This window comes from Oryctolagus cuniculus, chromosome 3, assembly GCF_051225735.1.
Source record: "Oryctolagus cuniculus isolate XC-2025 breed Fujian yellow rabbit chromosome 3, ASM5122573v1, whole genome shotgun sequence".
NCBI classification, from domain to species: Eukaryota; Metazoa; Chordata; class Mammalia; order Lagomorpha; family Leporidae; genus Oryctolagus; species Oryctolagus cuniculus.
Window position 1 is genome coordinate 4,269,374 of NC_142869.1, and position 26,635 is coordinate 4,296,008.

Here is a 26,635-nt window from a genome sequence, read left to right on the forward strand (position 1 = left end):
TGAATTCTCCTCGTCCGAAACAAGAGCTCAGTGGGGAGCCAACACTGCGACAGATGTCCGACATTTCTGTTTCTGTCTTTCTCGCTAATTGGACTCAAAGCTGTTAACGTACCATGAACCATTCCCCAAGCCACAGCGAGCCCCGGCGCACTTGAGCGACAGCACTCTCCTGCCCGTGTCATCCCTACGGTGCCTCACCGCGTCCCGCGACGCAGCAGGCGGCAACGTCAGCATCCGGATCTGCTCCGGAGGAAGAGCTGGGATACGGGCCCAGGCCCGGAGCTGGAACCCAGCAGGAGGAAGACACAGTCGCAGATGCTGAGTCCCTCTCCTCCCCTCTTCCAGGAGAGCGTCCGCTGTGATGGGTCCCTACAGACCCGCAGAGGGGCCCCTGCACCCCCACGGGACATCCCGGCACCCCGGGGGCCGGCGCGGAAAGCGTGGGGGAATCTGCCTTCTCCTCACTCCGCTCACAGCTCTGCCGGAGTGCCCCTGGCTTCAGTCCCCAAAGCGCATCACTGTGTTTAGGCATTGGAAAGATGCTTGGCCAGATGTCCGTGTGTTCCTGCTGACCTCTGTAAGGAAAGGGTTAAAGTTCTGCCTGAGGTGTTTTTTTTGTTTTGTTTTGTTTTGTTTTGTTTGACGGGCAGAGTGGACAATGAGAGAGAGAGAAGAGAGAAGAGAGAAGAGAGAAGAGAGAAGAGAGAGAGAGAGAGAGAGAGAGAAAGGTCTTCCTTTTGCCGTTGGTTCACCCTCCAATGGCCGCCCCAGCCGGCGCACCCTGACAAATGAGGAAGAGCAGCGGGGGCGGCTCCCGCTTCCTGAATCACCCAGCCGAGTGGAAAGGACGGAGACACTAAAGAGGACCCCAGGCCTCCGTTTCGCCCGATCCCGGTTATAAAAACAGTAATAGTAACTGCACATGGGCCAGAAATTTTTAAGAAATTAACTTGGCCTCTTTTGTTTTTTTGTTTTTTTTTTTTTTTTTTTTTTGACAGGCAGAGTGGACAGTGAGAGAGAGAGAGACAGAGAGAAAGGGCTTCCTTTGCCGTTGGTTCACCCTCCAATGGCCGCCGCGGCCGGCGCACTGCGGCTGGTGCACCACGCTGATCCAATGGCAGGAGCCAGGAGCCAGGTACTTATCCTGGTCTCCCGCGGGGTGCAGGGCCCAAGCACTTGGGCCATCCTCCACTGCACTCCTGGGCCACAGCAGAGAGCTGGCCTGGAAGGGGGGCAACCGGGACAGAATCCGGCACCCTGACCGGGACTAGAACCCGGTGTGCCGGTGCCGCAAGGCGGAGGATTAGCCTAGTGAGCCGCGGCGCCGGCCTAAGTTGGCCTTTTTAACTTGGACAGAAACACTGGAGGCAGTAACTTGCTGGCATCAGAGTCTGGAGGTTTTACAAGGCATTCTGGACCACAGGCCACGTTTGCACGCCGGGCGGGATGTCACCGGTAACCCTAGTTTACCAAACTGAACCGAACCAGCTGTCATGTCCTCGGCCAGCTCCCCTGCCTGAGACTTGCGGGGAAATGAAAAGCAAGCACCGTCCGGCGCACTGCCACGCGGAAGCCTCTCACGCACGGTGACCACGGCAGACTTCCGCGGGTGACCCGCTCCGGGGGTTAATGAGGAGACAGGACGGGGAACACCCTCATCTCTCACACCCAGGAGGGAGACGGAGACGGAGAAGGCGCCCAAGCCCATGCTCCGATCCCCCTGCCGTTCAGCCTCCTCTGCTCCGCACCTGGTGACGGCGGAGTGAAGGCAGGAGGGAGAGGATTTGAGCGCAGCGGGCACCAGCCTGGCTCCCAGCTGCAGGCCCACCCTGGGCCCACGGCACCCATGACCGCTTCACCCCCCGTGGAGGCAGAAAGGGGAGCCACCGCGGCCTTCTGTGCTCTGCCTGACCGAGGGGTGAGGCACGAAGCAAGGACACAGCTGGCGCGGCTCTGGAGGCCAAGACGGGGCGGTGCGGGGCTGCATCCCCCAGGAGTCAGGGAGTGACCCCAGGGGGTGACACCCCCGCCAAGGACAGGCGCAGCGACCCTGGTAAAATCCTAGCGAGAGCAGAGCCCTGGCCCTAACAACGCAGGCCAACTCTGGAGATCATTCCCTCGAGGAAAGATGGACACAGGACACGACGGAGGCTGAGCATCCCTGACCTAAAATACCCTGAACCCTGGAACTCGCTGAGTGCCCACAAGATGGGACCGGTCACAGTCTGTGGTGCAGCAGGTTAAAGCCTGGCCTGCACCGCCAGCATCCCATATGGGCGCCGGTTCGAGTCCCGGCTGCTCCTCTTCCGATCCAGCTCTCTGCTATGGCCTGGGAAAGCAGTGAAAGATGGCTCAAGTCCATGGGCCCCTGCACCTGCGTGGGAGAAGCTCCTGGCTCCTGGCTTCCGATCGGCGCAGCTCTGGCTGTTGTGGCCAATTGGGGAGTGAACCAGCAGATGAAGACTTCTCTCTCCCTCCCTCTCTCTCTCTCTGTCTTTTAACTCTGCCTCTCAAATAAAGAAAATCTTCAAAAATGGGGTTCACACTGAGGTCCCATCCCCAAGATACCTCATTCTGAAAACACACAGGGCCTCCAGGGTAGGGAAGCACCCTCTGGTGGCTGTGGGGCCACTGCGTTGCCCAGGGTGCTCCTAGGTGCTTTCCAGCACGGTGTCAGGGAGTCTGGAAACGACCGCTTTCGGTAAGTTTAGATACAGGCAGCCATTTCCTTCTCTCTCTCTTTTTTGTTTCTAAGATTTATTTATTAAGTTGAGAGGCAGAGTTACACAGAGTAGGAGTGGCACAGAGAGTGCTTCCATCGGGTGGTTCACTCCCCAAACGGCCACAATGGCCAGAGCTGGGCTGATCCAAACCTAGAAGCCAGGAGCTTCGTCCGGGTCTCCCATGCAGGTGCAGGGGTCCAAGCATTTGGGCCATCTCCCACTGCTTTCCCAGGCCATCAGCAGGGAGCTCGATCAGAGGGACTCAACCAGTGCCCATATGGATGCCAGTGCCACAAGAGGAGGCTTAACCTAATATGACACACGGCTGGCCCCAGCAACCGTCTCATTCTTTTTCTTTTTTTGAAAGATAGATTTATTTATTTATTTATTTATTTATTCGAAAGTCAGAGTTACACAAAGAAGGAGGCAGAGAGAGAGAGATATGGTCCTCTCCCCAACTGACCAAAACAGCCAGAGCTGCGCCAATCCAAAGCCAGCAGCTTCTTCTGGGTCTCCCACATGGGTACAGGGCCCCAAGGACTTGGGCCATCTTCTACTGCTTCCCCAGGCCATAGCAGAGAGCTAGATAGGAAGTGGAGCAGCCGGGACTAGAACTGGCGCCTATATGGGATGCCAGCGCTGCAGGTGGAGGCTTTACCCACTATGCCACAGTGCCAGCCCCAGCAACCGTTTCTGAAACTGAATCAAAATGAATCGCAGTTAAACCCAAGCCACGCCTACAAGTCTGCTGTGCGGTGCCCTCAATGGGGAACCTGGGACACGCCGGGTGAGCACAGCCCACCTGCCGCTGCTGGCCCTGGAGTGCTGGGAAAGCTGCCACTTCCCACTGTCCTGCGTGATAGGAGGCGTCCCCCCGCTCCTCCCTGCGAGGGACAGGCCAGCTGTTCTGGTGCCCAGAGTCGGGAGGGCAGGAAGGACAGCCAGGTCGCTGACTCCTGGGGGGGGGGGGGCGTCAGAGAGCATCCGAGGCTCACCATGACCCCAGAGGCTGCACAGCTGTGCAGGCTGAGAACAGCGGCTTCAACTTGGGTTTCAGAAGCCGCGCTGTTCCCATGACTTCACTTTCTGATCTGTTTCGTTGAAGGCTGTCCTGACGTTCAAGGGGATGACAGGTTTAAGGGAAGAGGGGGACGTGTACTGGAACGGCTCAGGCACCCTGGATGAGAAAGGAACAGAACAGAGATGGGACGAAGAGCAGACACAAAACCAAAGCTCGGAGTCCCTGATGTCAGAAACGGATCAGTAGAAACCTGTACGGTGTCACTCATGAAATGCCGGTAGGTTCTGCCAAGCTACTTAAAATATTTCTGAAAAACAGGATACTGCTGGAAAACCAGTGCTGTGGAAATGGCTTCTTGCCCAACAGTTCAATTCAACTTCCTGACGTCGTAACGTCCAAGGGCTTTGAGGAAAACGCACACGGGCAGCTTAACAGGCCAAACCAGTAAAAGCTCTCTCTCCTGCAGATCAGGCCTCTTGGAAACTAAAATAAAATCAAATGCTTTGGCCAGGAGGGCCAGGTTGGTCTGCAGGGGCGAGGGCCAGCGCTGGTGTCCCGGACATCACCACCTAGAATGGCTGCACGACAGCATCGGTACCCCAGCACAGCGGTCACTAGCAGCAACCGGAGAATCTCAGATACGCAGAGTGCAACACGCCCCATGGTGCCAGCAACGCGCGAGGCCTGGGCTGCTTTTCCCAGTGGCACACTGCTCACACTGCTAGGGCTCCTCTCTGAGCTGAACCCAGGTAGTACCACGGGAAGAAGCCTGCACGGGAGCGATGGCTCCCCTCCATGGGCTGGCGGCCCAGCCGTGGCGCAGGGCCTGCCTCCCCAGCCTCCAGCATGTTGGAGGCACCGCAGCCACTCAGGCTGCACAGGCCTAGGCACTCAGCCCTTCCTGCAAACCCAGGGCTGGCGGGAGGCCGGGACTTGTCAGGAGCTCACGCGCTCTCCCTGCACAGGGCTCCCACCTCTCCCAGTAACTCAGCCACCGTTCTGGGGGCTTGTGTCCTACAGTCCACACGGTGAGCCCCCGCCAGTTCACGGGTCCCTAACGTGTGTGGTGGCCCCTTGGGGCAGCAGAGTGGGGGACTACCTCGGAGCCGCTTCCACGGGTCAAGTTCAGCCGACAACTCTGGCCTGGGCAACCAGGAGCGGCTCCTGCAGCCTCTGGTGCCTCGTTCCGTCAGGGGGCGGCTCAGGTACCAACCACACCCGCCTTACCGGGCAATGGCGAGGCGGGTGCGGCCGACGCACGGCAGCTGGCCCTTAGCTTCTGAAGCTGACGCACTAATCAGCGAGGGATCGTGGGGCTGCAATGAGGACGTGGTCTCTCCCCAGGGGGAGCTCACACAAGGGGAGGAGAGTTCCAAAAGGGAAACTCAGTAAGAAGAACCAAGCCGGCGACAATCCTGCAGATGATGGGAGATGCTGCAGACGGTGACATTCCCGTGGGAAACCCAGGCCCTCTCCCGAAACATCACCCTCCACCCACGCTTTCTGGAAGACCTGGGGTCCTTCTGCTTTTGAGGTAACGGGTCTGGGACAAGAGCTCCACCGAGAAGGTCCCGCAAGTTTCCAGGATTCATCCAAGCCTGTGGCACGCGCCCAACCTCAGACCCGAGCTGCCAGGTACGGCAGTAAGAAGGCAGCAATGGGGACTGTGCCTGCTTCGCACTCAGCCAGCACCACGGCCTGGCTCCCACGAGCACGCCGCCGTGAGCGCCGGCTTCAGCTGCCCCCTCAGGAGCCCTGGCTGGTCCCCCGTGTTTCCAGCCTACACTGGGCTGACAGCACCACGGGCGTCCAAAACACCAGGCAACAAAGAGCCCGTGCCAGGCCTCAGCTGCGGCTGGGAAGCGACAGAAGACAGAGGCCGTGCTGCTGCAGCTCACGGCCGGGCACTGTGGCAGGCACAGACGTGGCCGCACTCAAGGCCAGGACAGCTAGGCTGGCGAGGGGCAGCAGGCAACCACCACGCTGAAGAAGGAAACAGGCACAAAACGAGGGCCTCCCCCAGAAGCAACTCGACCAAATAAAGACAAAAATAGTGCTGCGATGCTGGCTTCCCATACGGGCGCAGGTTCAAGTCCCAGCTGCTCCACGTGCGATCCAGCTCCCTGCTAATGCGCCTGGGAGAGCAGCAAGTGCTTGGGCCCCTGCCCCCAAGCAGGACACGGGGATGGAGACCCAGATTTGCCCAGCACTGGCTGTTGTGGCCACTTGGGGAGTGAACAAGTGGATGAAGATCTCTCTCTTCCTCTGTAACTCTGCTTTTCAAATAAACAACAACAAAATCTTTAAAAGTAAGTAAGTAAGTGAAGCGTTGGTACGAAGGCCCCCAGCACCCACTACTGGGGCCGTACAAGACCATCTGAGCACCCGAGCTCTCTGTAACAGCCAGCTTGGTAAACCAAATAGATTTACCCAGGCACATTTAGAAAATGCGCTTAAGGCTAGGTGCCTTATTTTTAATACAGTGTGCATTTATTTTTAGCTTTACCAACATCATAAAAAGGTAAACCAAACAGCAGGGCAGATTCAGGGGTGAGAGCCTAACTCCCCACCTCATGTGGTCACACACAAGGCTGCCTTGAGAGGCTAACACTACCACGGCCCGGGACGCGTGTCCTCGGGCAGGACCCTAGAACCCACGGAGAGGACAGAGGCAGGGCGGGTGCGGGAGTGTGCGCGGTGCCATCAGCCACCTCTGGCAAGGGACTCGGTGCCAACAAAAGGCGAACAGGCTCCCAGCCCCTGGAGCGTGCAGTTCCAGCTGCTGCTTCCCCGTGCAAAGAACATATGAAAAGCTGACTTGTGGGGTGACCAGGTGACCAGCGCTGTGGCGTAGCAGGTAAAGCCGTCGCCTGCAGTGCCGGCATCCCCTATGGGCACTGGGTCCAGTCCTGGCTGCTCCACTTCCGATCCAGCTCTGCTATGGCCTGGGAAAGCAGTAGTAGATGGCCCAAGTGCTTGGGTCCCTGCACCCACGTGGGAGACCCAGAAGAAGCTCCTGGCTCCAGACTGGCCTGGCTCTGGGCACTGTGGTTATTTGGGGATAAATAAATCTTTAAAACAAAAAGAGGGAGAGAGAATAAAGAAAGAGATAGAGAGACTAAAAAGAGTGGCAGCAGCTACATGGGCCGACGCGAGAGCTTTGCCAGCTGCTTCTGTATCAGAGAGCAGGACTCCGTGAACTCCCTCTGTGAAAGGACAGAGAGCAACCAGCACCCGGAGCTGCTGAGCACCACGAACCCGAGCCACTCCCCCATCCAGAGCTGGCAGGGACATCACCCCCGGGCCTTCCTCTCAGGGTGAGGGGTGTGGGCGCTGGGCTGAGCCCACTCTGCAAGGCAGCAGCTCCTTCGAGGGCACCTCCTGCACCAGCGGGCTCGCCAGGGCTTCCCAGATGAGGTCAGCGCTCACGTGGTGCCGGCACACGGCCTTGGAGGGCCCGAACGCGCCCCAGGCCAGGTTTTCTCAGCTCTAGTAAACTCCCGAAGGGCACAAGAGCCAGGCACAGAGGGTTCTGTGGCAAACCTCTTGGGCAGCTCTTCTCCACCATGGTGCGCATCTGTTGCAGGGTCCGGAGATGGCCGGGGAATCCTCTACTTGGTCCCCTTAAGTTCCTCTCCAAAGCCAGCGCACCTGCTAACCACCTGTCAGGAGCCTGCCGGGCAGGGGTGGGGGAGATCCCTGACCCCCTTCCTAAGCCCTCTACCCGGGCCTGGGCCCTCTCCTCCCTCTCCCTGGTGGTGCGCGGGACCTCGCTCCAGCAGCTGCTCCACCTCCAGATGCTGCAGGTGCACCACATCTGGGGCTGACGGCTCTTCCGGTCGCTCCGAACCTCCCTTCTTCACCAGCAGAAACCCAGGCGCCCGGTGTGTCGGTCCCTGTCACCACGGGCCCTCCAGGCACACCACCCACACGGCCCCTGCACTGTTCGTTCTCAAAGACCAGAGGTAGAGGGGGTTTTTCTTCTTATTTTGTTTGTGGTAGCATAAACTTTAAGTTAAAAAAAAAAAAAAACTCAAACAAACAAAAAGCAAAAACAGTAACAAATGGGCTCAGAAACAAATGCTGGCCACGCACGCTGCCCTCAGGGCCCCAGAACAGAGATGCCATCTGGAGCCCCAGGGCAGGCGTCAGCAGTGCCTGCTGCTAGCTAGATCCCGCCTCAGAATCCTGCCTGGCACCGCCCATCCCGGAAGCCGACACTTCATTCCTCTTCTGATACACCTGAGGCTGGCCTCAGACCACCCTCTCTTCTTTCTGCAGGGCCTTCCACAGAAATCTCTCAACCCCAAGGGCTGGACCAGTGCCCACTGAACAAAAGTCTCTCCCCTGTCCTGGGCGATGTAGAAAAATAACCCAGTGTGCTGACCTGTGAGATTCAAAGGGTGTGTAACAGCCACAAAACTAAGTGTCCCCTTGAAGGGAGGGCCAGCGCTACGGTGGAGGACAAGCCTCTGCCTGCGGCGCCAGCATTCCATGTAGGCATCAGTTTCAAGCCTCAGTTGCCCCACTGCTATTGGCCTGGGAAAGCAGCAGAAGATGGTCCAAGTGCACGGGCCCTGCACCCATGTGGGAGACCTGGGAGAAGCTCCTGGCTTCAGGCTGGCCCAGCTCCAACCGTTCCAGCCATTTGGGAAGCGAACGAGCAGACGGAAGATCTTTCTCTCCCCCTCTCTCTGTAACTCTGCCTCTTAAATAAATAACCTTAAAAGACAACGACCAAGAAGGAAACCACTTGAAAGAGTCAGAGGCCGCAGCCCGAGATGGTGAAGTCATGGAGCGCCCTTTGCCGGAGACAGCTTTGGTGGAGTTCAATCCGTGCCCCGGGCACCTCTACAGCACCCGAGTCCCACAGTGGAAACTGAGAACACGGCCATGAATTAGGGAGAAGACGTGCAGCACAACACAGTCTCTCCCTGGCTAGACCCTGAAAGGCAATGACCGTCGCACACAGGGCCTGATCTGTCTCCCACCCTTTTTCCAGGGCCTACTATCTCCCTAATCTCATTCTATGAACAGCAGTGCTCCCTGCTCAAGCCAATAGCTCAACTAGGCTGACATCACTGCCCCACTCCAAGGGACTGGCCAATCAGAACATTCCCTTAGACCCTGGACAATCTTGACTGGCTTGGAGAAAAGCATGTGATACAATCAGAGCCAATCAGAACCACCCCTGAGTCTTCTGCGGGAGTCACTGAGAACAAAGCACACCCAAGGCTTCCTCTCTTCCTGGAACCCAGGGCCACCAAGGCACCAAGGTGCGAACGGTCTGCCTCCAAGTGGGGAGGCCCCGCTGAGCACCAAGCCTAACACAGGCCAGAGACGGCAGGCAGAGGTCCCTGGTGACCTCACGGGGGCGAGGCATGAGGGTCTTCCTAAAGCTGAACCCATCCCACGGGCCGCTCCAGGTACACAGATGAATAAAGCCCTCCTTTGTGTTTAAGGCAGTGGAAATTCGTCAACTGCTCGCTCCTCGCAACCAAGGCAGCGTGGCCTAGCTGAACAAACCCTCCAGCTCAGAGCGGGCAGCTGCCCAGGCAAGCGGCAGGCCGGTCGGCTGCCAGTCAACGGCCCGCAACAGGAGCTGGCCAGCACCAAGAAGGCGCAGGCAGGCCCCGAAGGCTCGGTTCTGATGGGTCCAGTGACTGTTCCTCTGGGACGAGAGGGTGGCGCACCCCCAGCGCCAACACCTCGGGGTGACACTGACGGGCCCCCAGTCTCCTCCTGCCTACTGAGAAGAGTTTGCGGTGCCATGAGCTTCTTGGGAAAGCACCAGTTCTGTCCACAGCGTGCGCTGTCCTACCCCTGGGCCCTGTGAGTCGGAGGGGACGACTGTGTCGCCCAGGAGCTGAGACTCCTGCCCGGCACTGCCCTCTTCCGAGAAGTCACAGGCCCTCGTGGAGACAGGTGTAAATCGCCACCTGGAATCAGAGCTTTGTCCAGAAACTTCTCTCTGGAATGCAGCCCAGCCACAGGCCCAGTGCCCAGCGCAGTAAGCCCTGGATTTCTTGTTGCATTAATGATAAAAATATGGGACGATGTGTTCTGAGTTCCAAACGACCAAGTCAGAAACACATTTTGTTCTGCCAATTCTGCCACAGCCAAAACCGCGGCGGCCTCTTCACTCAGTTCACGGCTTCTTGTTCTTGCCCCGAGTGAAACAGAACCTGCGTCTTGGTCACGACCCCTGTGAAGCTCCAGGAACCGTGCGGCCCCCTCCACCTGTCTTAGGACAGCCTCCCCGGACCCTCAAGCGGCTCATGCATTACAGGGTGGAGTCCCTGAACCGTTTCGTAAAGACCATGAGAAAGGAGAAAGATGTCTGCATGGTTAAGAGATCGGGTTGGCACCGGAAGTCATCAGTGAAAGTGGCTGAACCGACTACTGATTTAGCTAGAAAACCCACCTACCAGCAGGATCATACTCTCAAGGGTCACCAAAAAAAGAAAAAAAAATCCTTGTTAAAAAAGAATTACCCCATGCTTATCATATCATCACCTGGCTATAAATAACATAAAATTGACGCTGAAAAATCTAAGTGGCCACCTTTCAAACCAGCACAAATTTTACTGGAGTTCTGCAGAGCCTGCTCCCCTGGCCCTCACCACTGGAACACTAAACAGGACCCAAGAAGAGCTGCAGAGACAAGGCCTCACATCTGTGCAGCAGTGGAAGCTGACAAAACTTCTGCAGAGTTTATTGGACTTGGAAAGGGTTTTTGGAGCTGACAGCTTAAACACATTTCTGTGTCCCAGAAACCGGGCTGCGTGTTTACCGCGCGGGTTGTTTCTAAGAAACAAAGTAAACATTCATTAACCAAATATCTGAGACCAGCGCATCTGTTCGGAAGCAGCTCCAGGCAGGGTCCTGTGAGGCTGGCGGGGTGACAGGGACGGCGGCTTGCAGGCATCCCGCAGCTTGCAGGTGCTCGGGCCGGAACAAGTGACCAGCAGGACTCTCCAGCCTGCGGCAGCCGCAGCTAGGGACAAACAGCCAGACTCAAAATCGCACTGGAAAACCCCAGGGCCCCCACCTCAGCAGAGCATGGGCTGACCTCAGAGATGCTGGAATGAGAGGATCAAGACCCTGGTGACTCCAGGAAAACCTAGCAGGGAGGGTCAGCCCTCATGTCCAGTGTTTTCTCCAGTTTCCAGAGCGTACGAGGTGCCCGGGCGCCTCGTACACTGAGCTAGTCTCTCCAGCTCAGAGCTTTACCCTGGACGATTCTGCCATCGGGGCCCAGGAACCCACGCTGGAGACCATCAGGGACCGTCACCATGGCCTGCAGCCACACTGTGAGAGGGGCTGGACGCTGGGGCTGACCGGGAACAGAGCAGACGGGAAGCCGGTGGGTGGGGGCCGCCGATTGCTGCCTTGCGGCGCTGCTCCTGTTCACTTTGCGGGGTCCTGCGGCTGTGAGGCAGACGCGGGGAATTCACGGGGGTGGGTCACCCACTGACCAGTAGGTCGCTGAGATGGGCTGGGAGCCCCAGCTTTGCACCCTCAGGTCCAGGCAGGAGGAAGGCTCGGTCACAGTGGAGTGAGGGAGCACCTAGCTGTGCATCCCAGGGTTCCGGGACCTCTCGGCTGGCTTCCCTCTCGTCCCCACCCCGGACTGTTCCTGAAACCACGCAGCCCTTCCACAGAGCCACGGCTCCCCCAACCTTTTATTTTTTATTTTATTTTATTATTTTTGTTTAAGATCTTACTTATTTGAAAGGCAGAGTTACAGAGAAGGACAGACAGAGATATTTTCCATCCACTGATTCATTACCCAAATGGCCACAATGGCCAGTGCTGGACCAGGCCAAAGCCAGGAACTGGGAGCTTCTTCCAGGTCTCCCACGTGGGTGCAGGGGCCCAGGCACTTGGGCCATCTTCTACTGCTTTCTCAGGCACATTAGCAGGGAGCTGGATAGGAAGTGGAGCAGCCGGAACACAAACTGGCACCCACATGGGAGGCCAGTGTCACAGGTGGTGACTTACCCGCCCCTCCGCTCACAATCTCTAAAGAGCATGTTACCCAGTCGTTCAAGACCCAACCAGCACAGTCCAGGAAGTGGTCAGTTCCCCTGCTGTGGAACCTCCAAGCCTTTATCAAACGTGGACATACACAGCTGAACCCAAGGACGGCCCTAGCTTCTCTGGGAGGCCCAGGAGAGCTGACACGTGCCTGGAGCACTTTGCTGCTGCCCCAGCACGGAACGGAACCACATTTCAGAATTCCCTGTAACTGACATACAAAGCAGACACATGCCTGTCTCGAGCTGCGCCAAGGGGTCCCTCTCGCCTTACGCATCGTCCCCTGCACGAGACCTGTCCGTATCCAGCAGGCTGTTACTCCAAGCATCTAAGCTCTTCCTGCTAGCCTGACTGAGGCTCCCTCAGTCCCTCCTCTCTGGACACGGGACAACCCCCATGGAGGGAGGTCCACCTGCCACCCAGGGCCTGCTCTTGCCAGTTGCCTGCGTCTTCTCTGGGCCAAACTCCTAGCACCGATGTTCTCCGATGCCGGGGGAGAGCTCCAGGTTCCCCGGCACCTGTCTGGTCACTCTGCACAGACCAGATCCAGCCAGCAGGGAGACAGGCTCACGGGTCACCCTCCTGGAGGGGAGAAGAGGGGCAGGCCTAGCCTCCCAGGAGCTTGTCCCCAGCCAGGAACCCGTTGGCTGTCAGCTGGGACAGATTCGGGGCTGCCATGCCCCCGGAGCTTTCTGCCCCCAAATCTGGGTTGGTTTAAGAGCCAAGGAGAAACCAAAGACGCCACCAGTGAAGGAACAGGCCCCCGAGGAAGTGAGCTCGTGACGACCCAGAAACGGCAGGGTCAGCTGCTTCCAGTGCCCCGCCGCGGTGGCCGCAGCCCTGCCCCCTCTAACTCTTCTGCATCTGGACGTGGGTTTAGTCCAGGTCTGGGATGAACGAGAGCTAACTGCCAGCCCAACCCCACCCTGTGCTCCTGGTGTATTTAACAGCTCAGAATTCAGTGAAAATTAGTTTAGAGCAATTTAATCATACGATGCTAGGAAGCAGGGTCTCAGAAGCATTCTTTGGTTTCTCTTTCCCAGCCTTAAAATCTTGTTTAATCTACCGCCCACTCCAATCTCCTGGCTCCCTCCACAGGAGCCGCTCTGCCCAGCTCCGTGGGGTTCGCGACCCCCAGTGCCGGGGGCCAGGACTAAGACAGGGAGAGGTGTCCCCCGGAACAAGGTCTCGGGGCAGGGACTCAGTCCTGAACTTGTGCCATCTCCGGAGGACACCACGCTGTCCACCCTCCCATGGGACACCTGCCCAACCTGGTTCCCTCCTCGGGGACGGGAGAGCTGACCTCCGAGCGCCTCACGTGAGGCAGCACACACGGAGGGTATGAGGCGTGGAAGCACCGAGGAGCGAAACGAAATCCACGCCCCAAGAGCCACACACAACTCTAACCAGCAGCCGTTAACGGGCCCGGCGGCACAGGAGTGACCGCCAACTGCTCTCTCAGCTGCGAACCTTCCTCGGAGCCGTGCAGATCCACGCAAGCTGGTCGGGTCTTCGTGAGGTCTTGCGGTGTCCGGCAGGGCCGCTGTACATCATGGGGGAACGGCGATGGCCGCAGTGACGGGGCCCAGCTGCACGGCTCTGCGTGCAGCTCCCGTCCAAATCCTGCAGGTGTGCCCCGGAGGACGCACCCAAGCCCCAGCCCTGGGTACCCGCGAGGAGATTTTAGAGGCAGGGTCTCTGTGCACGGGATTGTGTTCAGATGAGGTCGTGTTGGAACAGGGCGGCCCCTAATCCAGGGACGGGCGTCCCTATAAGAAGAGGGGCACGGGGACACAGGAAAACGCCCATGATGGCAGCAGCAAAGGCCGCAGTGGCGGGTCGACGAGCCCAGGGCTGCTGACAACCCCCAGGCAGACCCCCCCCGCCCGGACTCCTGCGAAGGAACCAACCCTGCCGGCCCTGGAGAGAGGACTTCCAGCCTCCAGACCGAGAGAAAAACTTCCATTTTAAGCTTCTCAGTGTCGTACCGTGTTAGAGCCGCCCTTGGAGTCTAAGGCACATGTATGTGCCCACGTGTGTACACGCGTGTGCACGCACACAATAAAGAGGCCATCTGCACTCCACTCCACAACTGCTTCCACAGACTCACAGGCTCCCCACTGCGTTACCCACTATCGTGCTGCTAATTCAGTCCTTGAAAAATATCGATTCACATCAGCCCCTTGCCTGAACTCAACCTGTAAAATGATCTAAAATCCTGCGAGCCAGCTCCCACCTCCACAGGGAAAAAGCGTCAGCCATGACGCATCACACGAGGAAGACAGTAGCCATCACCCTCCGGCCGCGGCTGGACGCACAGGCTGGCGTCTGGGGGTGGCTCTGTACCCAAAGTGCTTCAGCAACAGGGACCCATCTGGGAACAGGAAGTCCCTCCCCTGCAACCTGGACACCCATCCATGGGTCAGGATGGGTACGGAGACGAAGCCCATGCAGGCACTGGTGGAAGCAGAACGCGGTGTGCAGACAGAAGAGCGGGGCGCACCCTTGTGGACAAACGGACCCCGCAGCCGCGCCAAGGGATCCCGCCACACCTGGGTGGCGACACGGAAAACCGCATCCCGACTCCAGGACGTTCTGCACGTGGGAGTTTCAGGGTGAGAAGACCCCAGTGTGAGGGAACCACGGCTCTGCTCGCTCATTCTCTCCCCATCAACCCGGCAGCATTTCCTCCTGCCACTTCCCGGGGTCAGAGGGCACGGGACGGGAAGCAGCACTCAGCGCCGGGTCTTGTGACGGGGGGCAGAGGGCGGTCAGGATGTCAGCTGTGGAGCCCGCGTGCCTGCCTGGGGTCCAGTCCTGGCTCCGCTCGGATTTCAGCTTCCTGCTAACGCAGGAATGCGAGTGCTTGGGTCCCCGCCCCTGTGTGGGAGACCAGGACTGAGGTCCAGCCCGACTACTGCAGGCATCTGGAGAGTGAACTGGGTGTGTGTTGGTGTGTGCGTGCACACGCGTGTGTGTACCTCTCAAATAAACAAGCAGGTAAACACTTCAGAGACGGACAGAGGCTGCCTCCTCAGCTCTAGACTGTGAGCACAGGGCACACCAGTTCACCAGGGCGGAGGGGCTCCCGGCGCAAGGCAGCGCGCACTGTTTGCACAGTTCTCCTGGCTCCTGTAGGGCCCTAACACATCCCCACTGGGGTGAGCCTGGACGTGGCACTGCTCTACGCTTCCCTGGCCCTGCGGACACCCCACTTGCCGGGGGGGGGGGGGGAGACGAGCTCCCAGAGCGAGGGAGGGAGAAGAGGCCCAGGGGGTCAAGGAGCCACAGCTGCTCTGCAGAGCCAAGGGGAGGATGTTCTTCCACACACTCCTGCCCCGTAGGACCAGGTGTTCATAAACCACTCAGAGCGCCACGCCGTTTCAACGGAACATAACGCATTACTTGATAAACCAACGCAGCTAGGCTGCTGGTGGTCACACCTGAGGTCACCCCATGGCACAGTGTCTAGTTCTGACGCAGGGACAGTCTCGGGAAACGCTGCTGTGGTCGTCAAGGTCCGGGCCCCTCGGGGTGGCGTCTGGCCCGCTGGTTAACGTGCACCTTGCGTTCGGAGTGCCTGGGTTAGTTCTGGCTCTGAGGCCGATTCCAGCCTCCTGCTGGGGTGCGCCCTGGAAGACAGCAGGTGACGGCTCAAGTACTTGGGTTCCTGCCGCCCTTGTGGGAGACCTGGCTGGAGTCCTTGGGCTCCTGGCTTCAGCCTGGCCCAGCCGTAACTGCCGCGGGCATTTGGGGAGTGAATCAATACATGGGAGGCCTCTGAGTGTCTCCCTCTCTGCCTTTCACAATACACTAAATGCATTTTTAATCCATGGGCCCATTATAGCTTGCAAAAAAAAAAAAAAAAATCACAGCCAGGTGCAAATGCAACGGAAACAAACTGCGGACAGTGAAAGGGCAAAGGGCCGAAGCCACGCAGTGACCAGAGCGCGACACCGGGCCTGGGCTCCCGCACCGGCCACGCGCTGTGAGAGCTGGGGAAGACAGAGCAGCTACAAAGCCAGGGGCCCCCGAGAGTGCAGGGGTGAAGGCCGGGGACCCGGCAAAGGCGGCCCCCACGCTGCTGCAGCCGAGGCAGACGCACACCCTCACCAGCACCGGCTGCCTTCAACCTGCACAAGAGCAGGCGCCTCCACGTGAGGGGGAGCTCCAGGACGCAGCTCCACACGCTCCGGGGACCGTCTCAGCACCAGAGGCTGACACACACCCCCGGACAGAACCACGAACCAACGGCAAGGCCCAGGGCCACACCCCACCAGGGAGCTGCACCGACAGTGCAGTGAGGGCCACGCCAACCTTACCCCAGGCTCCGACCTCAGACGGCCCTGCCTCTGCCCGCACCTGCCCCACAGGCCCCGCCCCCGCCTCTCAGCTCCCTAAATCATCACTTCCCAAGTGGTCACTTCAAAGGGAATAAACGGGAAAAGCAGGCGGGCTGCGGACACGACCACCCACCCCGGCCCCGTTCTGCCCAGCCGTGCCCGAGCCCCCTGCAGAGCCGGACCGGCCCCGCGGTTTCCAGGACGAGAGGTGAGAACAGATCGGGTGTTACAGGGGATGTGGCAGGCTGCTCAGGACCGACTACTGCTACGGAGACATCTAAGGGACAAAACAGGGTGAAATGTCGAACTGAACCGAAAAGCAAATTAATTAATTAAATAAAGAAGGGTCAATGAAAAGGAAACAGGATGGCACACGTAACGAGGGGGGAGGGGACGCTACAGCACAGGGGGCGCCCCTGCTCTCTCTGGGAACAAGACACGCGCTGCCGTGAGGGGAGGCATAGTTACCTGCGTCCAAGTCTGCAAAGAAGGGAACAGCCAGTGAGAGAAGGAAGGAACCAGAGATTCAGCGTCTCAGAGTCGCATTTACAAGAGTTACACGGAGAGCAAAACATCCTTCCCCAGAGCTACCCCTCGGTTAGGGCACGCGGGAGCCACAGCGTGGCCGCCTGTCCTTTGCGTAAATTTTACTTAGAGCAAAAAATAAAATGTGGATGTGTTAACTAAAGAGGCAAATGCCTAATGGCAAAAATAAACATCTTATTTGCATGCAAAATGATTATTACATGTTTAGAATACGGCATAAGGGGGGGAGGGGGGACACGTACTCAAACAATGGCGGTGCTGTCGGGAAGCCTTACCCTGACCTACGGCTGAGGAACCCTGCGTACGAACCACGAGTAAACTCGATTCCCGCATCGGAGAAATGTCCACCCAATACTTAAAGCAGTAATCTGGGACTGCCAGTTTGAAAGGACAGGATCATCAGGGGAGACGTAAATGCAGCAGAACGTCTTGGTTCTACGCTGCTGCTCCGAATGCCACAGGCTCGCTAGGGATCTTCCAGAGAAACCAGTATCCCCCGGGCCTTACTGCTCGGTGAGCTTCATGGCTGTCGTCATACGTGACCCACCAGGGCACCGATTTAGAACACGCTAAGGACACATTTGCCCCTACGCTCTCTGAGGCTGGCACCCAACTGCCTGCCACACAGCATACCTTCGGGGGACTCCTCCTGCACATACGTGCCCGTCAGGTACCGGTGCACCAGGGCGGACTTGCCGCTGGCCAAGTTACCCACAATTCCCTGAAACAAAGAAAAGGACAAGCGTTAGGGACCAGTGAGCCATGCGCTCTCTCAGACCTTGAAATACACGGTGCCCTGAACAGAGCCCTGACCAACACGGGCAGCCAGACGGCTCCGAGTCAGGAAACTCGCCTGGAGCCCAGGGGCCCGAGGCCCGCGTCAGCTGTCCACACGTCGCGCTGCTGGGACAAACCCTGGGCCTGGTCTGGCACTCGGTGGCTAACACGCGTGTGGTTTACGTGGGGGATGTGTACGCCGCATCAGCTGCCCACAAGGCCCTCACGCCCTCCGCAGACTCAGGAGGGTTCCGGGTGACACGGTGGGGTGGGATGCACAGCCCCCCCCTGATGACGTGGGGTAGGTCCTGAGGGTGGGCTAGAGGAGAGAGGAGGGCAGGGGTGGGGGGAGCAGAGCCCCCAGCATGAGGACAGCAAGGCAGGGCTGGGCTGTGGGGGTGGCAGCAGGGGGGCCTGCAGGCTTGTGCTGAGTGGAAATCAACCCCGAGGGGCAGGAGACAGGAGGGCCCAGGACTAACAGCAGCCAGGCAGACAAGGCTGAGCGCACAGAGGCTACACAAGGAGCTGCCGGGGTAACACCACGGGCACCTGGGCTCAGGTGGGCCCGGGGAACCTCAACCCCCACTGCCTTCTGGGGGAGCTGCTCATCAAAGCCTTCCTCCTCTTCCTCCTCCTCCTCCACCTGCAGGAGAACAGAACCAGGAACGGACGCGGCAGGTGGAGAGCAGTCAAATCAGTTATTTCTGCAAACATCAACCAGGGACCCAACCACAGACCCGGGGCACCCCAGCCCCCGCTGCCCCTCCCACCAGAGCCAGGCCTGCCCCGTCTTCCTCCCACTTCCTGACGTCCCTCCCACCTCCACCCAACTGCAAGACTCCAAGGAGCGACCCACGAGGTCACTCACGACTTTCTTTCCTAAACCCTCTGGCCTGTGTCCCACGCGTGCTGTGCAGGGCCCCTGCCCCAGCCCTGCAGCTGATCCCAGCACTAACGCACCCACTCTGGTCCAGCACGGCCCCCGTCACCAAGCCACGCGCGACAGCCTCTCCCGCGGGAGCTACAGGCCCTGTGCGCCATCTACCCGGCACTCGGCACCTCAACGCGGCCACACCTCGCCTTCCCCTCCCCCCGGCTGCTCATCGTCCTCCACCACCACATCCCTGCCTGGCCGCTGGCCGCCCCGAGCCGCCCCATCCCCGGCTGGGAAGTGCCGGAAGCCCCCTGAGCAGACGCCACCACGTCATGGCAGAGTCCTTTCCCCCCGAGGATCTCGGGAGTCGTCGCCCGCACGGGATGACGGGGATCACCTCTGAAATCCACGAGGAAAACGCCACCCCCTCGGTTCACGGCCTGGGGAGGCCGCTGCAGGCCAAAGTGCCCATGGCTTTGGAACAATCTGTCTCCCTCCCTGAACTGCCACACGCAATCCTGCTACGGAGAAACAGGCCGGGAGGGAGGTCTGGGACCTGGCACTCCTCCGCTCACCTGGGACCCCGTCGCCGGGTCGGTTTTGCTTTCTCCTTGGGAGGTTTCCCCACCCTTCCCCTGCACGCTCAGGAGGCCTTGCACTGGGACCTGGGACGGGAGACGCTCTGGCTGTCACTGCACTACACTGTGGTCCCTGAAAGTCAAAATCTGTGTCTTCATATACTGCCGAGGGCGCCAACTATGATTCCTGCACTTACACAGTCCTGACAGTGGCCCATGAGGTCCTGATGAACATGGATTGGATGGGTGACTGTGTGAGTGGATGGAGCAATGGATGGATGGGGGACGGAAGGATAGGTGAACGGATGCATGGATCAGTGGGTGGGGTGGGGTGGGTGGGGTGGATGGGGTGGGGTGGGGTGGGATGGGATGGATGGGGTGGGGTGGGGTGGGATGGATGGGGTGGGGTGGGGTGGATGGGAGTGGGGTGGGTGGGGTGGGGTGGATGGGGTGGGATGGGGTGGATGGGAGTAGGGTGGAGTGGGGTGGGGTGGATGGGGTGGGGTGGATGGGAGTGGGGTGGGATGGGGTGGATGGGGGGGTGGGAGTAAAGATGAGAAGTAGAGGGGAGGGGAAGCCTGGCTGGCGCCAGTCACTGGAAGCACAAACAAGGAGAGGCAGGTTTGGCACAGGATGTGGTAAATAAGTTCTCTGTCCACAGGTTCCCCTTCCCAGTGGCCCGGAGCCTCCACTCCTCAGCCAGGCGACCTTTCGGAAATCCACGGCCCGTCCTGGCCCTCGCCCACGCCTCTCAGAAGCCTTCCGGGTGGTCTGAGTGTGTGTCCCCCCGAGGTGCTGGCATCAGGAGGTGGGGCCCCTGCAGGCCATCAGGTCTGAGGACGCGGCCTCCCACGCCGTCAGCGCCCTGTGGAGGAGGGCGGGGACAGAGGCTCTGGAGACACTCCGTCTTCCAAGCAGCAGACTGGCCCTCACCAGGGCCGTCCCGGCCTCCGTGGGCTCCACCGAGCGTCTGCCGTCCATCTGCCCGCTGCCAGTCTTCCCTACGGCGGCCCTAAGGATGACCCGCCCCTTCCTAAGGCCTCCATCGGCGGCCTGTCAGGCCCTGCCAGCCCTGCTCAGCAGGACGCTCTACTGGGCGCCCTCGTCCACCTGCAGGGCGCCAGCCTCTCTCCAGTGCTCACGACTCCTCCAGGGCGGGGACGCCGCACCCCGACACAGCACCCAGCCCGAGGCAGACACTCGGTGCTCTGCCTGAAAGAGAGAATGACAGACTCAGGCCGAGGAGGAGACGCGGGAGGCTCCACCACTGCAGCCAGAGCCAGACCCTGAATAAAGCTGCTTCCCCACCATCTTAGCCGACCTCGGCTTCTCGCCTCGGGCCCTTTAGTCTGAGGACGCTACCTGTTAATTATTCTCTTGCTCCAGGGTACCTACTGTTTGCCAGCTTCACGCTGAGAAGAATCCAGAAAAATATGCCGTGGAATTAAATTTTTAATTAAGATTTGAGTTTCTCCTTCCTGGGACAGAAACGCTGTGAGATCAAACCGTGTCCAGCCTGCACCTGCGCCTGTCTCCCTTCCTGAGTGATGAAGGTGGGACTGCGCTCCCGCAAGGAAGGCGGGGCGGGGGGGGGGGGGTAAGAGGGTGCAAGGAGGGCTGGGGGGGCTGGGAGGGTGCAAGGGCTGGGGCGGCTGGGAGGGTGCAAGGGCTGGGGGGGTCGGCTGGGAGGGTGCAAGGGCTGGGGCGGCTGGGAGGGTACAAGGGCTGGGGGGGCTGGGAGGGTGCAAGGGCTGGGGGCGGCTGGGAGGGTGCAAGGGCTGGGGGGGTCGGCTGGGAGGGTGCTTTATTCGGCATCAGCAGTCGACCAGGGGTGGGTGCCATCCGACCCTTGGGCTGTATACGGCCCACAGAATCATTTGGCCTGACTGGACTCAGAACTCAATACAGCCAGGGCGGGCCAATTTTCAGGTTGAGAATTTTCTATGGTCAGCCAATGACTGCAGAAATGGCCAAATGGTCCTGGGCAGGAGACGGGTTCCCCAGTCCTGCACCACGACAGGTGTCATTTTTGTTGGAAGCTCGGGTGGAAACTAACAGCCGACGGCAGGGGAGGAAAGAAGCAGGGAAAGACTCAGGAAGCTGGGAGGAGGGATCCACCCAGCGTGGGGAGAGCGAGCGGAGGAGGGATCCACCCAGCGTGGGGAGAGCGAGCGGAGGAGGGATCCACCCAGCGTGGGGAGATCGAGCGGAGGAGGGATCCACCCAACATGGAGAGCAAGCGGAGGAGGGATCCACACAGCATGGCGGAGAGCCAGGAGGAAGGATCCACCCAGCATGGAGAGCAAGCGGAGGAGGGATCCACCCAGCGTGGGGAGATCGAGCGGAGGAGGGATCCACACAGCGTGGGGAGAGCGAGCGGAGGAGGGATCCACCCAGCGTGGGGAGAGCGAGCGGAGGAGGGATCCACCCAGCGTGGGGAGAGCGAGCGGAGGAGGGATCCACCCAGGTGGGGAGAGCAAGCGGAGGAGAGTGAAGCAGAGCAGGGATCCACTCAGCGTGGGGAGAGCGAGATGGAGGAGGGATCCACCAAGCATGGGTGAGAGCCAGGCCAAGGAGGGATCCACACAGCATGGCGGAGAGCCAGGAGGAGGAGGGATCCACCCAGCGTGGGGAGAGTGAGGCGGAGCAGGGATCCACCCAGTGTGGGGGAGAGCGAGGCGTGCTGATGGCCAGGGAACCCCATGGCCGGCACTGCTACCGCGTGCTGTCTGTGCGGGGCCGTGGACTCTCGGGCCCTGAGCTGGGCCCTTCTGCATCAGGAGAGGACGAAGGGCGTGCGGTCCTTCTAGCCTGCTTCCCAGCACCCCACACTTCACTGCGTACCTGCTCCATGTGGGCCTTGCGGAGAAGAAAACTGACCTCATCTGTGAAAATCCCAGTTGGGAGCCGGAAGCCATCACACCAACAGGGGGCGACGAGACCCTCTGCAGGGGCATTTGCTCGTCCAGCCAGGCGCAGGCGTGAGCTGCCACCGCCCGTGCACACCTGCAGGGCCAGCCTCTGGACCCCCGGCAGCACCCAAAGCAACGGGTCACTGATGGCGCGACAACACCACTTCAGAAGCCCAAGGCATGGCACCACCACTGGCATCAAGGAACAGACACTGAGTGCCTTTCTCTCGAGGCTCCCAGAAGGTGGCCTGCAAAATGCCCCATAAAGAGTCCATTGGAGCTGTGCTGTGACATCACTCCACGGGAAGCAGGGGCAGGGGGCCGAGGACGCTGACCTCAAGGGCCACCTGTCTCGGGGTGGGAAACAATCGCGGCCCTATGGGCACTGGGAGGCCGCCTTCCAGCACAAAGGGGCACTTTCTGCTCCGTGCAGACCCCAAGCTCCGTGGAGGGTGGCCAAGAGCACGAGCTGCCTGCGGATGCCACGGGAGAGGGGCCTGGGCGGCTGCACAGCTCACGTCCCGTGGGGTCCTACCCATCCACACACAGGGCAGGGCGAAGACCCCACCCCCGAAGAACGGCAGAACAAGTGCCTGACTGAGCCAGACCCAGCCCTGCCGGTGAACGCACACAAGCCCTCAGATCCGGCAGGGGAGAGCGAGCAGGCCTGCTCCTCGACACTCATCCTAGAAACAGCAGAACACAAGCTACAGCGGAAGCACCCTCAGCGTCAGGCCGGGAACCTGCAACACCCGGAGCCGCCCAGGCAGGCTTCACACGTGACGGCCACACGCAGGACGGCCTCGGCCCCAGCGACTGTGTCAACCGAACAGAACTTAACAGCAGAAACCAAGCCCAGCACTGCACGGCCAGGCAGGGCCGGCGGCTGCCACGCAGGGCAGCACCGAGAGCCGGGTCTCCACTGTGTGGGGTGGAAGTGTGGACCTCAGGTCAAGCCCAGCTGTCCACGGGCTGACGGCGGCTCCACGGCCAGTTCTGCACATCTGTGGGCCCCGGCTCCTCACTCCCACGGGTGGTGAAGCACTGAGGCATGCTTGGTCAAAGTGGGTGCTCTCAGGAAGCACCGTGCCCGAGGCCTCAGGCTCACGGCAGGACCTCGTGGCACCTGGGCTGCCTCAGCAGGTGTACCTGAACCTGGCAAGTCTCCTTGAAGCATGCTGGTAACAGCCCTGCCCAGCCTGCACCGTGCACTCCACAGCTCTCTCCTGCGCCCGGCATGCTGGCCACAGAATGCACATAGCTGCCCGGCCTGTGGAACCTGGGCTTCCCAACAGGGCACTGGGGTAAGAGGGTGCTCTGTCTCCCACCAAGGCACCAGGGTAAGGGGGCGCTCTGTCTCCCACCAGGGAGGAAGCCCGCTAGCAGGTGCTGCACAGAAAGGTCAATGCTGTGGGGAGATGGACAGGGCACAGGGAAAGGGGGACACAGGTGACCACGGCTCACAGCAGCAGGCACAGGGGAAGGAGGGGACACAGTTGACCACAGCCCACAGCAGCAGAGACAAAGGAAGGAGGGGACACAGGTGACCACAGCTCACAGCAATAGGGACAGGGGAAGGGAGGGACACAGGTGACCACAGCCCACAGCAGGGATAGGGGAAGGAGGGGACACAGCTGACCACGGCTCACAGCAGCAGAGACAGAGGAGGGGACACAGGGGACCACAGCTCACAGCAATAGGGACAGGGGAAGGAGGGGACACAGCTGACCACAGCTCACAGCAGGGATAGGGGAAGGAGGGGACACAGCTGACCATGGCTCATAGCAGGGACAGGGAAGGAGGGGACACAGGGGACCACAGCTCACAGCAGGGACAGGGAAAGGAGGGGACATAGGGGACCACGGCTCACAGCAGGGACAGGGGAAGGAGGGGACACAGCTGACCACAGCTCACAGCAGCAGAGACAGGAAGGGGGGACACAGGGGACCATAGCTCACAACAGGGACAGGGGAAGGAGGGGACACAGGTGACCACGGCTCACAGCAATAGGGACAGGGAAGGGAGGGACCCAGCTGACCACAGCTCACAGCAGCAGGGACAGGGGAAGGGAGGGGACACAGGGGACCACAGCTCATAGCAGGGACAGGGGAAGGGAGGGACACAGGTGACCACGACTCACAGCAGGGACAGGGGAAGAGAGGGACGCAGGTGACCACGGCTCACAGCAGCAGGGACAGGGGAAGGAGGGGACACAGGTGACCACAGCTCACAGCAGCAGGGACAGGGGAAGGGAGGGATGCAGGTGACCACGGCTCACAGCAGCAGGGACAGGGGAAGGGAGGGACACAGGTGACCACGGCTCACAGCAGCAGGGGACAAGAGGGCCCAGGCAGTACAGCCCCCCAGGTCAGGCACCTCCCACACAGGATCCTTAGGTACTTAGGCTGAGTACCAGGTGTTCTTCCTGGTGACAACAGTCACACAGGCTCTCTCTTCAATGACCCAAAGTTCCTAGTTCCTAGCCGTTCTCCTCTCAGACCTGGGAAGCCCAACGGCCCCCTTTCCCGTCCTGTAAGCACCCTGGGAAGGAGCAGTCTACACTCACGCACACGGGGGCAAGGCAGCAGCAGGGGCCAGCATGGAAAAGTCGGATTTGTCTCTTCTCCCAGTTGTGATGGGGACGGGGCGTTGGCGGACTTCTAGGGGTGGCTGCAGCAGGCCACTTAGCACAGGGGCCAATTTGAAGCTCTACAGAATCTCCATGAATGGGTGAAGTTTCTAATGAAGAGCCAAAGTCTTAACTTCATGCCAGCATTGTGTAAGTGTGTCAGCAGCGACACTGCTTACAGCAAAGGCGGCTGCAAGGGACAGGGCAGGGGAGGACAGGCCCCGCCCCACTCTGGCTGGGTGGCTGCTGCGGCCATCACAGCTACATGAGACCACACCTGGCCCTGCCCAGGGCCACCCACAGTTACCACGGTCCTGCTCCAGCTCTGGGCCCCTTGGGAAGGGGACGAAAGCCACCAAGGCCAGAAGGGGTCACACTCACCACTTTCAGCTCCGGCACCGATCGGCTTAGCGTCCACTCCTGGCTGTTCACGAAGGCATCTGTGAAAAGAGAGCAGGGGCGAGGTGAGTCGCCACGGCCACGACCACGGCCGCACCCGGTCAGATGCCCCCAACACCTTTCCCTGCAGCCGGGAAGGCCAGTGAGGACGCGCCAACGGTCGCTCTGCGTCCCTCCCTCCGCGGGGAGAGCTCAGAACCTGCCCCCGAGGCCAGCCCGCGTCGCAGACTGCGAGTCTGTGGTCTACAGCACGCTCTGGGACTTTCCAACTTTCTCCTGCACAAGCCACAGGCCGCCCGCCGCCTGGAACCTACCTTAGGACACCCCCTGCCGGCCGGTGTTGATGGCAAGCGTGGAGACGTCCCAGGAGGGGCCCGGCCTGCCCAGAGCCGCACAGCCGGCTGTCCCACGGGAGGTCCTCCAGGACACCCCCTCAAACAGCACCGAAACAGTGGGGAAGAGGACGGGACTGTGGGAGCCCACGCAGCCGCGGTGCTAGCGACACCTCGGGCTTTGGGAGGAAGCCTTGATCCTCAGAGATATTAATAAACATGCAGGGTGGAGCCAGGACAGGTTAGGCCACGTCAGAAAGATGAGGGGGCCCGGGCTCCGGGGCGCTCTTCTCAGCAGGGCTCGTGCCCGTCCTGGGCAGCACCCTCAGACAGCCTCCCCGAGCACCCCAATGCAGCTGAGCAACAGAGCAGGCTCCGCTCGCGAGCTCACTTTCCCTGCCCCGAGCAGCAGCCAAGGCAGCGACTGTGTCACACAGACCGGGGTGGCCGGAGAGGGAGGCTGCTCCTCCACAACCCAGCAGCGGGGTCCCCCTCCTCACTCACACACCCCAACACCCTCCCCAGGAGCTGGAACTGGCTCGCCCGATGTTCTCTTCCACGAGAAGTTAGGGGATTCACAGATGCTGAGAGGCCAAGAAAAACCATCACTTCACAACCCAACGGCCCAGCCCTCCAACTAAGAACGTGCAAACCACTTTCTTTCGGTCATCAACGGCCGTACAGGGTGTGCGGGGAGACCCAATGGTTCAGGAAGACGCCCCATACAACAGAACGCTAAGCAGAACAGAAAAACCACGGGGCACCAATGCACTGAGGTGGGGCTGTGCCCAGCACCCCCTAGCCACGTTAGGTGAAGGCTGCAGGTGCACCAGAGAGGCGTGGGACTCTAACAGGTGTGCATGGCTGTGGGACTCTAACAGGTGTGCACGGCCCAGGCTGGGAGCACTCCCGTGGGATGAACCCCTCACAGCTGCCGACGAACGGTGAGGGAAAGCTGGGTGGCTCCAGGACACACAAAACCACCGACTTCCTTTTCACCGCCACCTTTCCGTCCCTTTTAAATGAACACCATCCACCACGTAAAAGACTAATAATACAGTTTTTAAAAGAACCTCCATACAAAATAAAGGGGGGCTAAAGTGAGATAAAGCACCACTGGATGGGTAAGCTCAAACTGCCTCGTTTTATCACAACAAACACTAAATATTCACTGTAAATTAAGCAGGAGCACATTAGGCAAGGATCACAACCCTATAAACACCGTGGCTTTTTTTGACTTGCAAACACATTTCTCACTCCAACAGCGTAAGTTTGTGCCTGTGGCAATTAGTTAATAAAATAAATGCCTGACTTAACTGGCAAGAATAAATTCGTATCTCCCATTAGAAAAAAGTTTTCATGGTCGCCATTGCTGAGGAACGGAGTGCTGCCCCCTCGAGCAAGGGCACACGGGAGGGCCCCTCCATGGGGGCCCCGGGTGCAGGGCCCCATCACACAGCG

The 26,635-nt window shown here is 59.9% G+C and overlaps 1 protein-coding gene across 22 annotated transcripts in view; it reads right to left on the reverse strand.

The window, feature by feature from the left end:
- AGAP1 (ArfGAP with GTPase domain, ankyrin repeat and PH domain 1) overlaps nucleotides 1-26,635 on the reverse strand; it is a 514,165-nt gene that overhangs the window by 325,572 nt on the left and 161,958 nt on the right. For 11 of the 22 annotated variants that reach the window (XM_089328879.1, XM_089328878.1, XM_070071487.2 and 8 more), the window contains exons 2-4: nucleotides 24,825-24,883; nucleotides 17,307-17,394; nucleotides 16,596-16,607 (exon numbers count right to left, since the gene is read on the reverse strand). In XM_089328879.1, coding sequence (XP_089185005.1) covers nucleotides 16,596-16,607; nucleotides 17,307-17,394; nucleotides 24,825-24,883 — 159 coding nt within the window. The remainder of the gene's footprint in view (nucleotides 1-16,595; nucleotides 16,608-17,306; nucleotides 17,395-24,824; nucleotides 24,884-26,635) is intronic. The other 11 variants (XM_070071494.2, XM_070071492.2, XM_089328880.1 and 8 more) reach the window with 1 other exon arrangement.